This window comes from Triplophysa dalaica, chromosome 4 (assembly GCF_015846415.1).
Source record: "Triplophysa dalaica isolate WHDGS20190420 chromosome 4, ASM1584641v1, whole genome shotgun sequence".
Taxonomy (NCBI): Eukaryota; Metazoa; Chordata; class Actinopteri; order Cypriniformes; family Nemacheilidae; genus Triplophysa; species Triplophysa dalaica.
This window is the reverse complement of record NC_079545.1, coordinates 18,805,170-18,819,338: the sequence shown is the minus strand read 5'-3', so window position 1 is coordinate 18,819,338 and position 14,169 is coordinate 18,805,170. Positions and strand designations below refer to the sequence as shown.

General features: G+C 37.2%; 1 protein-coding gene across 8 annotated transcripts in view; it reads left to right on the top strand.

Annotated features, from left to right (window-relative positions):
• The window catches only part of cacna1ba (calcium channel, voltage-dependent, N type, alpha 1B subunit, a), a 96,865-nt gene extending 84,422 nt beyond the window's left edge, over positions 1-12,443 (top strand). For 7 of the 8 annotated variants that reach the window (XM_056744950.1, XM_056744954.1, XM_056744949.1 and 4 more), the window contains 10 exons: positions 755-860; positions 2,242-2,349; positions 2,571-2,698; positions 3,332-3,450; positions 3,548-3,674; positions 3,761-3,871; positions 5,351-5,389; positions 6,597-6,807; positions 8,352-8,554; positions 9,318-12,443. In XM_056744950.1, coding sequence (XP_056600928.1) covers positions 755-860; positions 2,242-2,349; positions 2,571-2,698; positions 3,332-3,450; positions 3,548-3,674; positions 3,761-3,871; positions 5,351-5,389; positions 6,597-6,807; positions 8,352-8,554; positions 9,318-9,818 — 1,653 coding nt within the window. In that variant the 3' untranslated portion in view covers positions 9,819-12,443. The remainder of the gene's footprint in view (positions 1-754; positions 861-2,241; positions 2,350-2,570; positions 2,699-3,331; positions 3,451-3,547; positions 3,675-3,760; positions 3,872-5,350; positions 5,390-6,596; positions 6,808-8,351; positions 8,555-9,317) is intronic. The other variant, XM_056744951.1, reaches the window with a different exon arrangement.
• The last annotated feature ends 1,726 nt before the right edge of the window (positions 12,444-14,169 follow it).

Sequence of the window (14,169 nt, the reverse complement as noted above, 5' to 3'; positions counted from 1 at the left end):
CAGAATATTTTTTATTTTTGGGTGAATTGTCCCTTTAAAGTCAAAGGAAACTAATGCAAAACTAGTTAAATCATGTTTTTAAAGCATAAAAATAAAGCGTTTTTTACTCATTAAGTGCTACTTAGAAATTACACACCTCACCTTTTAAAATGATTTTTACAACAGGCTGTGTCAGGATGATGTACTTAAAGTCCCTTTAAGGTCAATTTTATATTTAAAGTTGAATTTTCTGAAAAAACATCTTTATTGTGATTTGGCTTAAATCATTACAAACTCTAAAATCAGATATCTGCTATATTTTTCTTAAACAGTTTCTGCCAGAGTCGAGCTCCCGTGTCTTCTGAAGCCCCTCATGGTTATGTGTACATGCTTATCTCCACTCTTGAGTCGGTGTGGGTTTATTACCAGTGCACTTTGATTGCAGATCGTAGCCTCTAGTAGTGAATGTGAATGTTCGACTCTGTGCGTTCCTCTTCTCTATGTGAACAAAACTGTTTGTGTGCTTCAAATCTTAAAGATATTAAAGACAAGCACAACATGCTGCATTCCAAAATTACTATACCAATCCGATCCAATATATTTATTATGCAATTACTAGAATTAAGTGGAGAGGAATCAATAGAGGGAAATAAACAAGCGTAGCCTTGAATACACACAAACGGTTTTTGTTTGAGTTGTTTTGGGATGTTCTGGTTGATACTGACTTTGTGATGAGTCCTTTTACCCCACTAACAAACCTCGTGGCTCCCCTCAGCGGTTGGTGAAAATGAACATGCCCATAGCGGAAGACAACACTGTGCATTTCACATCTACCCTGATGGCTCTCATCCGCACCGCCCTGGAGATCAAACTAGCATCAGGTCAGATATAGCAAACATATTACCTTCATAACGGTCCCTACCTGTCCTTAAGACTAGATTTGGAATTCATCTATGTCTTTTCCAAATATTGTTATTTCCTGATATTTAATAAGGGGACGTGGTCACTCAGCCCTCTGCAATGAGTGCGACTGGTGCTGCTTGTGCCATTTCCACACATTTGAGAAACGTGTGTGGGTTGGTGTGTGTAGCATCTGTTGTATCTCTATGGGAGCTCGGTATAGCTTGCAGGAGCTTCACTGCTCATGCTAAACAACACTGAAATTTACACTTGCCTATTACAGGGAAAAAGCGGTGTGCATTGGAATGTAAACTGTTAAAAAATCATGTAAAAAAACAGACATTTTCTGGGTTCTGGGGCAACAGAAATAAAATAAATAAAATAACAATCCCTGTAAAGGACATGTTTATCCTTTTTTGTCTTGTAAATTTATTGTCTTTTTCTTTCATTTTAGTTTTTTTGACTTTATTTTAGAAGGACATGAAAAATCTGTAAAACAAAAAAAAAACAGTAAAATTACAGTTTTTTTTTACAGTGTAGCTCGGTAAGGTTTAGGGGCATGACAACCTGATCTCACAGGAATTCATGACTATTTTGCGAATTGGGTTCATATTAATCGTTTAGAAACATAAGATTACTTGAACATAAGCAATACTGAAGCCCTAACCTAACATCACTGACGTGAAAGCAAATCATATAAAAATGTCAGAATGAGATCGTATCAATTCATACGAATTAGCCAAAATTAGCCAGATCATTATATAGTTACGTATTTGTCGTGGGGTCGTGTTGGTCACAGGGACACACACTGATCAAATGTTTAGCATTGCTTGAATGGCAGTTACTGTTTTAGTTTCTTTGAATAATATAATCTGCCAAATGCATAAATCTAATCAACAGTGTTTGTTTTATTACTAATACAAAACACTTTTTTTAAATCTAGTTATAGTAGTGAAAACACACCTAATCCAAATTTGAAGTGCAAATTTCTTGTGTTTGATCAAGCCAAATTATAACCAAATTTAAGATTTCATGATTTACATTTACATTTACATTTAGTCATTTGGCAGACGCTTTTATCCAAAGCGACTTACAGTGCACTTATTACATGATGCATTGTGTTATTTCGTAAATAATGAAATTCAATATTGTTATTTGACCAAATCGTTACAACCCCTTTTGTCTTTTGAAGAGCTATATTTTTTATGTTTGCTGTTGGAATGTTTTTCCTTTGTCAATTGAAGTCATACAGTACAGTTTATAATTTTAAATCTAAAATGTAATTTAAGATGGACATTAGATTGGTCAAGTGATTTCTGATGTAAGATAATTTGCCTTCTGTCTCTTCAAAATTCTCCACAGGCATGGTGGCCCAGCGTCTGTCAGACGCTGAACTGAAGAAGGAGCTCTCCACAGTCTGGCAAAACCTGTCTCAGAAGACCATGGACCTGCTGGTCACTCCACACAAACGTAAACATGAACATTTCCTTCCCACCCAGGAGATTATTTAGTTCTCTTGCCACAAAAATACCTTCACAATCATGTATCTAAACAAGACATTTACGCTAGGAATTATTTAAGGGTTATCATACATCAACATGGAAATCCATAAACGATAACACACAGTGCCCTCTTGTGTTCACCAATGGAACACATTAACTTTACATGACTAGGTTTGTTTTTGTTTGCAGCCAATGAGCTTACAGTTGGAAAGGTGTATGCAGCTCTTATGATCTTCGACTATTACAAGCAGAACAGAGCCAAAAGGCTTCAGAGGCAACAACAGCAGCAGAGAGATCAGACAGGACCTGGATCTCAGGTGAAACACTCTGACATTGTATGAATTCAGTTCCTGAAGTTCTGCCTTGAATGCTTTTTAACCATATTGAATGCGACCCCATGTATGCAGGGCTGGTCTTACTGCAGCTATTTGGGTGAATTGACAGTAGTTCACTCTATTATCTCATTCTTTAAATCTTTTAAAAATCACCTTTAGTTTAGCAAAGAAATAAAAAAAAACAAAATTGTTGATAAACATATATATACTGTATACATATACAACATATATTATTATGTTATAACTTAATACTATTGATACAATAATGTTTCTAAACAATAATACATAAATAAATAAAAAAATCAAATGATATATTATAAGGATAATTCTAAGTTAAGTTAAATGTTTTGCAAATTTAGAAAAGAAAACAGTCAATAATAATTAAAGATTTTGGGGATGGTAAATATGTATTTAATAGAGCCAGGGTATTAAATTAGATCGCTAAAATAAAATTAAAGAAATAGTTCACCCAAATATGGTCCGTACTCCCCATTGACTTTTCATAGACCATTTTTGGGTGAAGTGTTCCTTCAAGAAACTAACTTTTATTTGTATGTGTTTATGCTGAAGTTCTCTCTCTGTTATCATAACACCATTTCTGTTTTGTCTTTAAAGAATAAAGTCAGTGCTCTCTTAGAGCCCATTCTTCCTTTAACCCACATGCAAGATCAGACCACGAACAGTGTGGACGCCACCATACCCACCTCCACCACACTCAACAACGGACGCACACAGTGAGCACAAAAACATCCCCCATACACATGCACAGATTCTTATTCGTCATAATGTGTGTGCAGTGTCTACACTTACATGATCTCCTCTCTGTCACAGTCTTGACAGCACCATTATAGGATCTTCATCGTGGGCCTCAGAAAAGTCCAAGGAGGTCCATAAGTCCAAACGGCGGCCAATCTCGAGGGGCCAGTCAGAGGAAGCCTCGAATGCAAACACTGCCCAGGTGCTGCGATTAAAAACGGTCTATGACACCAGTGTCTTTCTTTGACCTGTATTATTGACCTTATTGCTTGTGCTTGTATATAACAGGAATCCGTAGAAATGAGGAATATGGAAAACAGTGCCAACACGCCAACTTCTGCCAACCTCGAGGGCCAAGGACGTGCAGTATCCATGCCAAAACTCAATGCAGAGATGCAGGTACCCTTAACAAAATGTTGTCAGACTCGTAAAAATGCACTTGGATTTTCATGCTTTTGATAATGTGAAATAGCGGAAGCATTATCTTTAAAGGGATAGTTCACCCAATATCAAAAATTTGCTCAAAATTCTAAATTACATTCAAAGATTTAGACAAAATTTTGTGAAACAAAGTCTGTGTATTTGCACTGCTCTTTTTCTTATAATAAAAGTGGATGGATTCCAAGGCCTGTCAAGCTCCACAATGGATAAAAATACCTGCTTCTTTCCATAGAAAGATATATAATGTTGCACAGAAATGTATTGCTCTTACGATCTAATCTTTTTTTAAAGGTAAAGTAAAGCATAACACAATTAGTCTTTGTTAGGTTGCCAGATCCATGCTTGTGCTGGCTAAGATGAAGTGCGGAGAGCTCGCAATAAAAGTAATTTCAAAAAAAAGTTTAAGAATACTTTATAGTCACCAAATCTTTAAGATTAACTCAAAATAATAAAAAAATCAAAGCTCGTTTTGAATGCTAAATGACATTTTCCTTTTATTTATTTTAAAGGTCATTTGCACCGAACTGCCTAAAAGACTAATGGGTTTTACTAATGGATTGTGTTGTTTTGCTATCTCATTACTCAGTGTGCTTAATGTTATAAACAACAGCGAAATGAAAGCATCATTGGAAAAGTAGATTTAAAACCATTTGAATGAGATCCTAAATTCAAGTTCCATTTGTACTCTGAAAAAAGATTTCAGTCCATTAAGACTCGTCAGGACGTCCTTCCTATGATCAAATCACACTAACACCACACGGTTCCAGTGCTAATGGGTTGCTTCGGCTGCCTTAGTGCCTCCACTTCACTCCCAAATTTGATTCCCGGCCAAGCCCGGGTGCTGCGCTAGCCGATAAGAGACATTCAATGCTGAATGTGACATTTCAGCACCTGTTAATATATCCCAATCCCTCTGATTTCTTGGGGAAAGCCCTTCTTCACTGGCACCTGGCCATCTCCAGGCCTTCTGTTTGACAGATGGAATGAGGTGCAACAGAGCCAAATAACGACAAACACTAAATTCCAAAAAGAAACCACGATCATAAACGTGTCATATTGCCATTAATGGGTGCAAATCTGTATATATCTGCAATACTAGTAAGATCTGTTAAGACAAGTTGTTCCCTAAGCTATGACTTCTAATGTCCATCATATTATATTAGGTTGACTCAGAATGACAAACACTTTCAATAATTAAATTAATTGAAACTGAAATGACTATAAAAAAACACAACTCATTTTTAAAACAAGCAGCTGATGTTAACGGATATACTAGTGTCAAAAATAACTCAAGTGAGTCACTGAGACAACAGGTGAAAGACTATATAACAACGTGATGGTTTTCAGTGTCTTTCTACCTTGACATTCATTTTTCATTTTTGAGAATGGTCTCTTATTATCTCTTCTTGTCTTTTCTGCCAACGTATGTTTCACCAGAGGAGTCATTCCCGTCATTTTCCTGGAACCTCACTGGAAGTATGTTTACCAAATATTCACTCCATTACTAATATAATTATTTTAAAGCAGGGGTTCATTAGTTTTACTTCAGGACTCGAGATCAAGCAGCGGGTTTATAAAGTACAAAGGAAGTCTTGTTTTTTAAGGTTTTGTTATTTATTGATTTTCTTTTGTTATCCCACATATTCATGATTTAAAGATTAATCGCATCCAGATAAAAAATGTGTGTTTACATAATATATGGCTGTGTATTGTGCATAATAATTTTTTATTTATAAGCACATACAGGTAAACATATTTTGGAAATGTTTTGATGTATTTATTCGATATTTACCAATCATTTCAATAATAAATAAATGTTAATTAATATTAATATTTTATATTCAAAATTTAAGTGGACAGTACACAGACATATACAATATTATGTAAATAACTTTTATTTAAACTTCAACGTAACAAACTTTTCTTCTGGGTGCGATTGATCACGTTTAATCGCTTGACAGCCCCAATTAAAAGGTTCCTAGTATTTAATTATTTGCGTTGCACGTTTTATACCTGAATTCCACCCTGTCAGAAGAAACCTGTGACTCATTTCCGATTTTATAAATTTTATTTTATTATACATAATTATATTTAATTATAATAAATAACTGTTAGGGCCTATATAAAAATACATACATTGTTTAAAATTATATAAATTATATAATAAATGCATGAAATTATAAAATATTAATTAATACATATTTATAAAATTTAAGAAAATACCTAAGCTTAACTTTTACGTAACTAGTTAAGTCACAGCACTGCTTGTTCTCACCATCAGTGGGAATCTCAGAATTAGAAGCCTGTTGTACTTCAAAACATGGAATCAAAGTAAGTCTGGTACACCTGACCTTTGATCCTTTCACAAAGATTAAGAGGCGCAGACGCCATGTGTTGGACAGCATGAGCCCAAAATGAGTGTATTCCTCAAAGGCTCTTAGATCAGCTGCTGCAGATGTTACACAGTTTTTTATCCTGCTTCTGATACTTTGATACCATAATGAGTCCTTATAGCATAACTGTGGTTTGTAGTTCATCCCTGTTTTGATGCACCTGAGCTAAAATGACAGTTCAGTAAACACAACAATGTTATTAGAGATATTCCCTGTAATATTCCATGATAACAATGTGCGAAAGCCTCAATCTGGCTTTATTTTACCACCACCTTGTGTTCTGTCCTTAGCCCATTCCGGATTCCCCAATGAGACGCTCGGCGTCCACTTTTGCAGCACAGCGCCCTCAGGAGGTCAATCTGAACGACTACATTTTGGAGAAACCGGTTCATGAACGACAACACCACCATCACCATCATCACAGATGTCACCATCGCAGGGACAAAGAGAAGAAACAGAGATCACTGGACCGGTCGCCGACCGCTCAACACAAGGCCACAGGTCAACACACAGTTTCATTTTATCTCATCATCTTTCTCTTCTTATGCTCCTAACTCTCCCGGCTGACATCAGGGAAGCAAATTCACTAGCAACTTTTAAATCTCTTCTTAAAAATGTTATTTTACAATTAATTTTACTTGATTATTCATTTTATTTTGTATCGTTTAGTTTGTAACTTTTATACTTATAGGTTGTTCCTATTGTTGTTTTAGCTGATGTGATGTTTTCTGTAAAGCTTGAGAAAGCAACTTTTATAGGCACTATATAAAATAAATTATAATAAAATACAATTATTATTATTAATGCTGTCAAAGCAAATAAGCAACATTTTATTGTATTGGTCCAGTTGATCTGAGACCCAGGCGTGATGTGATGAGGACTGGAGTAGTTCAGAGGTAAGAGCGCAGGGCCTGGTGTGAGAGCGTCGGGGCTACAGCTGGCCTCTATTAGTCGGATAAAAGGGGCTGACAGACATGCAGACCCAATGACCTGTTAATTTATGGTTATCTCTCAGCAGGCCAATCGAGAACAGGGAAGAAAAATTCAGAGACGGTCAGGTTCTGTGTTTTGTTGAAGAATGGGAAATCCAGAGGAGAGGGGAGATGTTAGAGATGTGTCACAGCAGGGCTCAATACATCAAGAAATTCCTCTTTTTTTACCCATTCATTTCTCCTGAAAAAATCAGCAAAATGTCCAAAAACGTTTAATTTTACAGCGATTATCTAACTTTAGACACACATTTCTGACAATTTTATAATTTATAAATTTATATATAATTATGCTGCTAATTACGTATGCAAATGTTCAGTTTCTGTATTTTCGTCAGTTTTACGGTAATATACAATTCAAGAGACCATTCCAAAATCTGTTTTTTTTATTTTAAAATATATTATTAATAGATATGTCATTTCTGTTTTATTCTGTAAACTATTAATATTATTTCTATTTGCATTTATTTTCAGAAGAAATTGGAGAAACAGGTCAAAATAACAGAAAAGATGCTCTGTATTTTTCGACCTCAAATTCTGGAAAAGAACAAAACAAAACAAAATAAAACAAATTCATTTTCATTTTTAAGCATAGAACAGTAAGATTTGTACATGTTTTTGGGAAAACATTTTTTGGTATGTGATAACCTTGATTTTTTTGTCTTTCACATTGCTGTTGGATGACTTTGTCACTCCTGAGGTTTGCTTTTGAAAACAGATAGTGGACTGGGATGGAAACAAAACATCCAGAAATGCTTATTAAATAAAAATTTCTCATAATTTAGCCGTGGCTGCATATAGTGTTTCTTACCCCGTTGGTAAATTTTGTGTTGTTTTCTTTTTTTTAAAGGTTAATGCTTAGAGCCTAATTCAATTTGGCAGTTGACTAAAAGATTGAAATCAAGAAAACATTAAAAATACACTTTCAACTCAAATCTAGTAAAAATATCTACACATCCTTTAACTTTACAAAATACAGATCAGATGAAATGGCACATTTTGTAGTGCTGAATCCAAGTGCTTGCCTCTAAATCCACTCTTATTTTTGACTCTCAGGCACAGCGGCTGACCCAGTTGAGGAGAGGGTTTATGACCGGGGTCGTTCTCATGACAGGAAGCACCATTCGTCATCAGCGGACAGGCAGCGCTATTACTCCTGTGATCGCTATGGCAGCCGAGAACACTGTCCCAGCAAGTCTGCTGTGGCAAGCTGTGCCACCTCACCCACCGAGGGCCAGGAGGCCAATCTCGACAAGCAGGTGGGCCGGGGTCGAGAACAGACAGGAATATGTGGGTCAAAGAAGGGTGATTCAGTCTAAGGAAAGACAGCTTAGTGAATTGAAGCTTAAATAATGATCCTGAACTCCACACTGTAGTAAGTGATGAAAAGATCCATCAGAAACTAGAAGATCTAGTCAGTAACTAGTACAGATTTGTTCACATGTAAGTTTGACAATTATTTCTAGTTTTAAAGCATTACAGTGCCAATTTACAGATCTAATGGAGCTCAGCTATGTAAAGCGCTGCCCCAATAATGCATTTTTGATAAATGTGGTTCAAAACCTGTATATGACTCTTCCTTCTGTGGAACATAAAAGATCTTTAGTGTTCTGCAGAAGAAAGTCATGCAGGTTTGGAATGATCTGCCTCACACAACACCCTTCAGATATTCTAATAATATTCTCTTATTATCACTTTTGAGGTTGGTTGAAATACAATGAAAACGTAAGTTTATCTTCTCTGTGTCTGTAGTGCAGCCTCTCATGGCCTTTCACTTCTCTTTCCAATCTTCCTCTTCACCATTTCAATGTGCATTTGTCTGTCATACTTTTCTTTGTCTTTCATCTTTCCTTTCACCTTTTTGTGCCATTCATCTTTTCCTACTGTATTGTCTCTTTTCCTTCTTTCCTTCCTTCCTGCTTTGCTTTTCCCTCTTCTCATCCCCCGGGTCCCTGTTCCACCATTTTGGGCGTTTTTGTCATCATTTTATTGTTTTGATTTGCCTGTTTAATTTTCATCTAGGGCAGTGGGTGGGCTAAAGGAAGCCCGGTGTTGTTGACTTCAGGGGCAAGCACTCCGAGCCGCGGGCGCAGGCAGCTGCCCCAGACCCCTCTTACTCCTCGCCCCTCTGTGGCCTACAGGACTGCCAACTCTTCCCCTGTGCCCTTCTTGGGCTCTCAGACTGGCCTGCCTCCCCCGAGTCCCGGCAGGCTAAGCCGCGGGTTGTCCGAGCACAACGCGCTCTTACACAGCGGCTCCAGCTTGCCGGCCGCTGTCAGTCGCATTAACTCAGAACCTTTCCTAGGCCCCTCGGACCACCCTGCCGGCCAGCGCAACTGCCCGCTGCCCGAATCGTACGCTGTCTTCCAAGAGGATCAGAGCCGGTCTCCCAGGACTGTAGTGGTGCCGATCGTGGCTATTCCTCCACCTCCCCAACAGCCGTTCCGAGGGGTGCCCAATGGATACCACTTCAGCAGAGGCAGGGCACGGCAGTACTACCCAGAGGCCGATGACTGGTGCTAGGATGGCTTTATTGTACACACACATATTTGGAGAATGCTTTGTTTTCAAATCATGATGAGTTTTATCATCTCTTTTGTTTTGGATGGTGTAAATGCAGTGATACGTGTGTACAAGTATTTGTTTTCTCAGCAGCAACTTTTAAAGAATTTGCCTGAATATGCTAAACAGTTAAGTTGGTGTAGTTTAAGATGTCAAATCTCTTTACAAACACATGAGATTGACATCCAACAGGCTTTCACTTTTCTTAAAGTTTGCCTGCGTGATCATGTCCATTAAACTCTAGTGTAACTTAAATACAAACCGTAAAGAACATACGGTTTCTTTTAAAGCCGACATTCTATAAGTCAATTTATGAAACCCAAAATGTGGCTAGAGTATAAACGGCATTCTCAACAGAATTTTTTTTGGTTTTAAATAAGAAAATGTACAGAGACACGGACCATAGATACATAAACCACCTGCTCTGCGTCACACTGTCGAGAAAGCAGATTGTTCATATTGCTGCTGATAACCATTCCTAGCACATATCACTGTGTGAAATCCTTGAAAACCATAGTGTACTTTGTTTTATATCGAACTGTTGTAGATATTTTCTCGATTGATTTGTATTGTGAGGAACTGTGCGTAAACTGCTTACGGCTTCACCATACTGTCAGGTCTAACAGTTTTTATCGACCGCTCCAGATGTTATTACAAAGTGCCTAAACTTTTGAATACTGTATATTGTAGTCATGATGCAACCTCAAGCCTTTTTTAGAGCATCAACATGAGAGAGAACTGAACAAGGGGGTGAACAGAATGGCAAGGTGTTATGATCGCAAGCCTTAAAAGCAAAGATACAGTACCTTTGACACATTAGGTTTCGAATGGTAATGACAGTATGATTGTTTTCGTTTTTTTAATTCTTGTGTCTTTTGTACAATTTTAGTACTTGATGGAATGTTGACAATTCCATTACCAAACACGTATATTAGTACGGAGTAACTGCAGTAGTTGTATATTTGTCCTGATTTTATAACCACGATTATAAAAATGCATGCTTAAACAAACTTCTAATTGATTGATCCAACATTTACAATGTATAGTTCCCGTCCCGATGAAGATGCTCAGAGACTGTGTTGCTATGTCTCTTCTCTGTTTTAGATGCGAAATTGACCGAAAGGTGAGTGCTTTTCTTGTGTAGCAGGTTGTTTGATGTGATTGTGTGTCGAGTTGTGTCGAGTCAGGGTCCTGGCACCAGTACAGTGGGCCGGTCTGTGTTAAGGTTAAACTTTCCCCTCCATGGCACTCCTCCAAGCACCCATACACACACTCGCAGCTTTCATTCTACCGCCGTCCCCCAGCTGCCGGCTGTATAGAAATATGGCCGGGCTCCCTTTTTTATCAGTCTGGTAACATGAGAGGAATATTTAGCCACATTGACCGCTGAATAGAGAGGGACAGAGTAAGCTGCTATATTGGGATGGACACAATTGAGATTGAAGAGGATGTGAGTGAGTTCAATTGGGCTTATGAGCTCTTTCCATCATTTCACATCAGTTTTCTGTTTATCCAACTTTGAGAGTTGTTTGGGTAATCAGGTGATTCGGGTGTCAGGACTGACGACGAATATTCTTTTTTGTAACTTGCATCTTCTTTGAAACTTTGTTTATGTAGGGCTATGCAACAAGATGACACTTTATCAGGATATACTTTGATCATTTTGTAGCTTTACCTACTGGGATACCCAGATTCAGGCTTTAGCATGGTAGTGACCAAATCTTTTTCTTAATAAAAAAATGTATGAAAAGGTATATTTTAGAATGCATAAAAGGCACAACAATAAAAAAAATGCAGAACGCAGCAAAACGTATATATATATTACAAAAATGCAAGTATATGGATGTGCATGCACCAGAGATGTCAGTTTGTCAGGGTTTGTAAAGAAAACGGTTTCCAAGCAACAGTCTGAGCAACTGATATTTTTCTACACACTCTGAGAGTTCTGAGGTTAAAGGATGAGCTGAACATTTGCTGATATAGAGTTGTTGCGTTGTTCGTGTGGGAAAAAAAACCTTTACACTCCTGGCACATCAATTCATTGTTGTTCGGCACGTTGCCAGTGTGGATCAAGACTGCTGTTCTGTCACTGAACTCATTCCTTCAGCTTCCCTATGATTTAGATAAACAACATATTCAGCCACAAGATCTCTCAAAATGTTTTGCCAAAATCTGACTTGCTCTGTTTCATGCGCCACCAACCGAGTTTAACGTGGCTGTTTCCTTGGAAAGAATAATGTCTGCATGGTCTAAAAGTGTATGTGCATGTTGAAATACCCATGGTCTATCTTCGTACATTTTGATACAATGTATTCTTTTGGTTTGATTTTTTAACGGCATTTGATATGAATTGGGGGATTTGTTGAAACAAAAAAAAAAAAATTATAAATAAAGGAAACAGTATTGAGCTATGTTGACAGCTCCGTTCATGCGTAAGAGCTGGGGCATTCTTTATTTGAATTCTGCTACTGAGCTGTTTGTTGCCTGGTTTCTGTTTCATGGCCAGACTTTGAAATCTGCAGTTGTTTCTACCATACCATTTTGTATGAAACAAAATCCTTGATTAAAAAAAGTGACAACTTTAAAGTGGAGAGTTTGATTTGTGGTCATTAAAATATTTGCTTTGCTCTAAAAAGTACAGATATAAATCATTCATAATAACTTTATTTAAGCATCTGCAAGCAGCATGGTGTGTGCAGCACTATATCCCTTTTAACTTGTGTACGAAAGTGTTGAGGTAAATGACGGTGCCACCTGTAGTGTCTGGAGGATAGGTTCTCTGTCATCTGATTGGCTGCTTGATGTAATATGGGCGTGGAGGAACAGAAAAGATGATTGAGAAGCGTGCACTTGAGCGCAAGAGTTCTCCTTAAAGTGGGTTGATAACAGAGATCACGGACTGCATTTCTGTAAACCTTCCAACATTTAACTATTTTACCTGTTCCCTCAGATGACAAGAAGGCATTTTTACATAGCGATTTTGGGTGTTCATTCATGTATTGTTGCTAGCATTGAAGGAACGTCGATTTATAAAGATGTGGTTCATTATATCAGTGTGTGCATTGATCAAAGCTTTGTACGCGGATTCTGAAACAGGATCTGGCGCACCGGACATAGGTAAGAAAACAGATGTCATCTACACGCTTCTAACACGATGTTGGCGCTCATATTTTTGTCAACAAACAAAGTCTGCAGTTTCAAAAATAGCGCTACTGAACATTCAGCTTAATATTGTTTTTCGTTTAATATGCATGCCTGTGCTGTACATTTTTACAGTCGTTCACGAAGCTTAAATTGCGTTAGCCTATATATAAATATTTTGGTTCAAAAATCATGTTTTTATTATTTAATCATGTTTTTATTGTGTTTAACTGTGTTGGTTAGCTGTATTATTTATTTATTATGGCTTCAACCACAACTGCAGTTTGATTGATATTAATTGTAATGCACAATAAAAAAACTCGTAATATTCCCATCTAATATTCATGTTCGTTACTTTATATTAACTGTGGCAAACTTATAAATTCTAGTCCAAGTGAAAAACGAATCTTCGTGTTGTTTAACGTCTGAAAACGCTCATGCAAATGATTTGAAGAAGATAGCAGAGGCATAACCCACAACTTCTGTAGTTCAGCACGATCATTTCATCAATTAAATACAATGTAGCAGTAAACTATTGTAAATGGTTTTATTCAGATTTACCCGAGGGGGCGCTGTTGTAACACTTTTGAATGCTTAACTTGTTACTGTCTGTTTGTTCAGTGTTTTAACCTGAGCTTAACTATAGGCTATAAAATGCAACACTTTATTTAACAGATAAGAGAAAAAGGTTTTTTAAACCAACTTAAATCCAGATGAACGCACTTGTTGATGTTAAAGCTCAGGGTATGATTGTCCTACAGCTGTTGAACACATTTCATAGTAGAAGAACCATAACCGCATGCAAGTTCTTAACATTTTTTCCAAGATCCAACCAGTATGACAGAGCCTGTGCCTACAGCTGTCCATATGTGAGAGGAAGGAATCTCATTTCAGGTTTCTAATTGAGCTTAGGTTACTACAGATTCTCATGGGCCCTGTTTCAGACACCTGCCTCAGTGAATGGTGACTCTATTCTCCAGTAAGAGAACATTGTGGATAATATCGGGATTATTAGAGTTGGTCTGCAGAACAAATTATCTGACTCCAAATCACTGCAATAACATGTTTTACAACATTCTATAAAGATGTTTCATATGTCAGTCTATGTTTATTCTTTCAATGAACCTGTTGGATTATAATCCCATAAAATGTTTAAAATACCCAGGAGGGT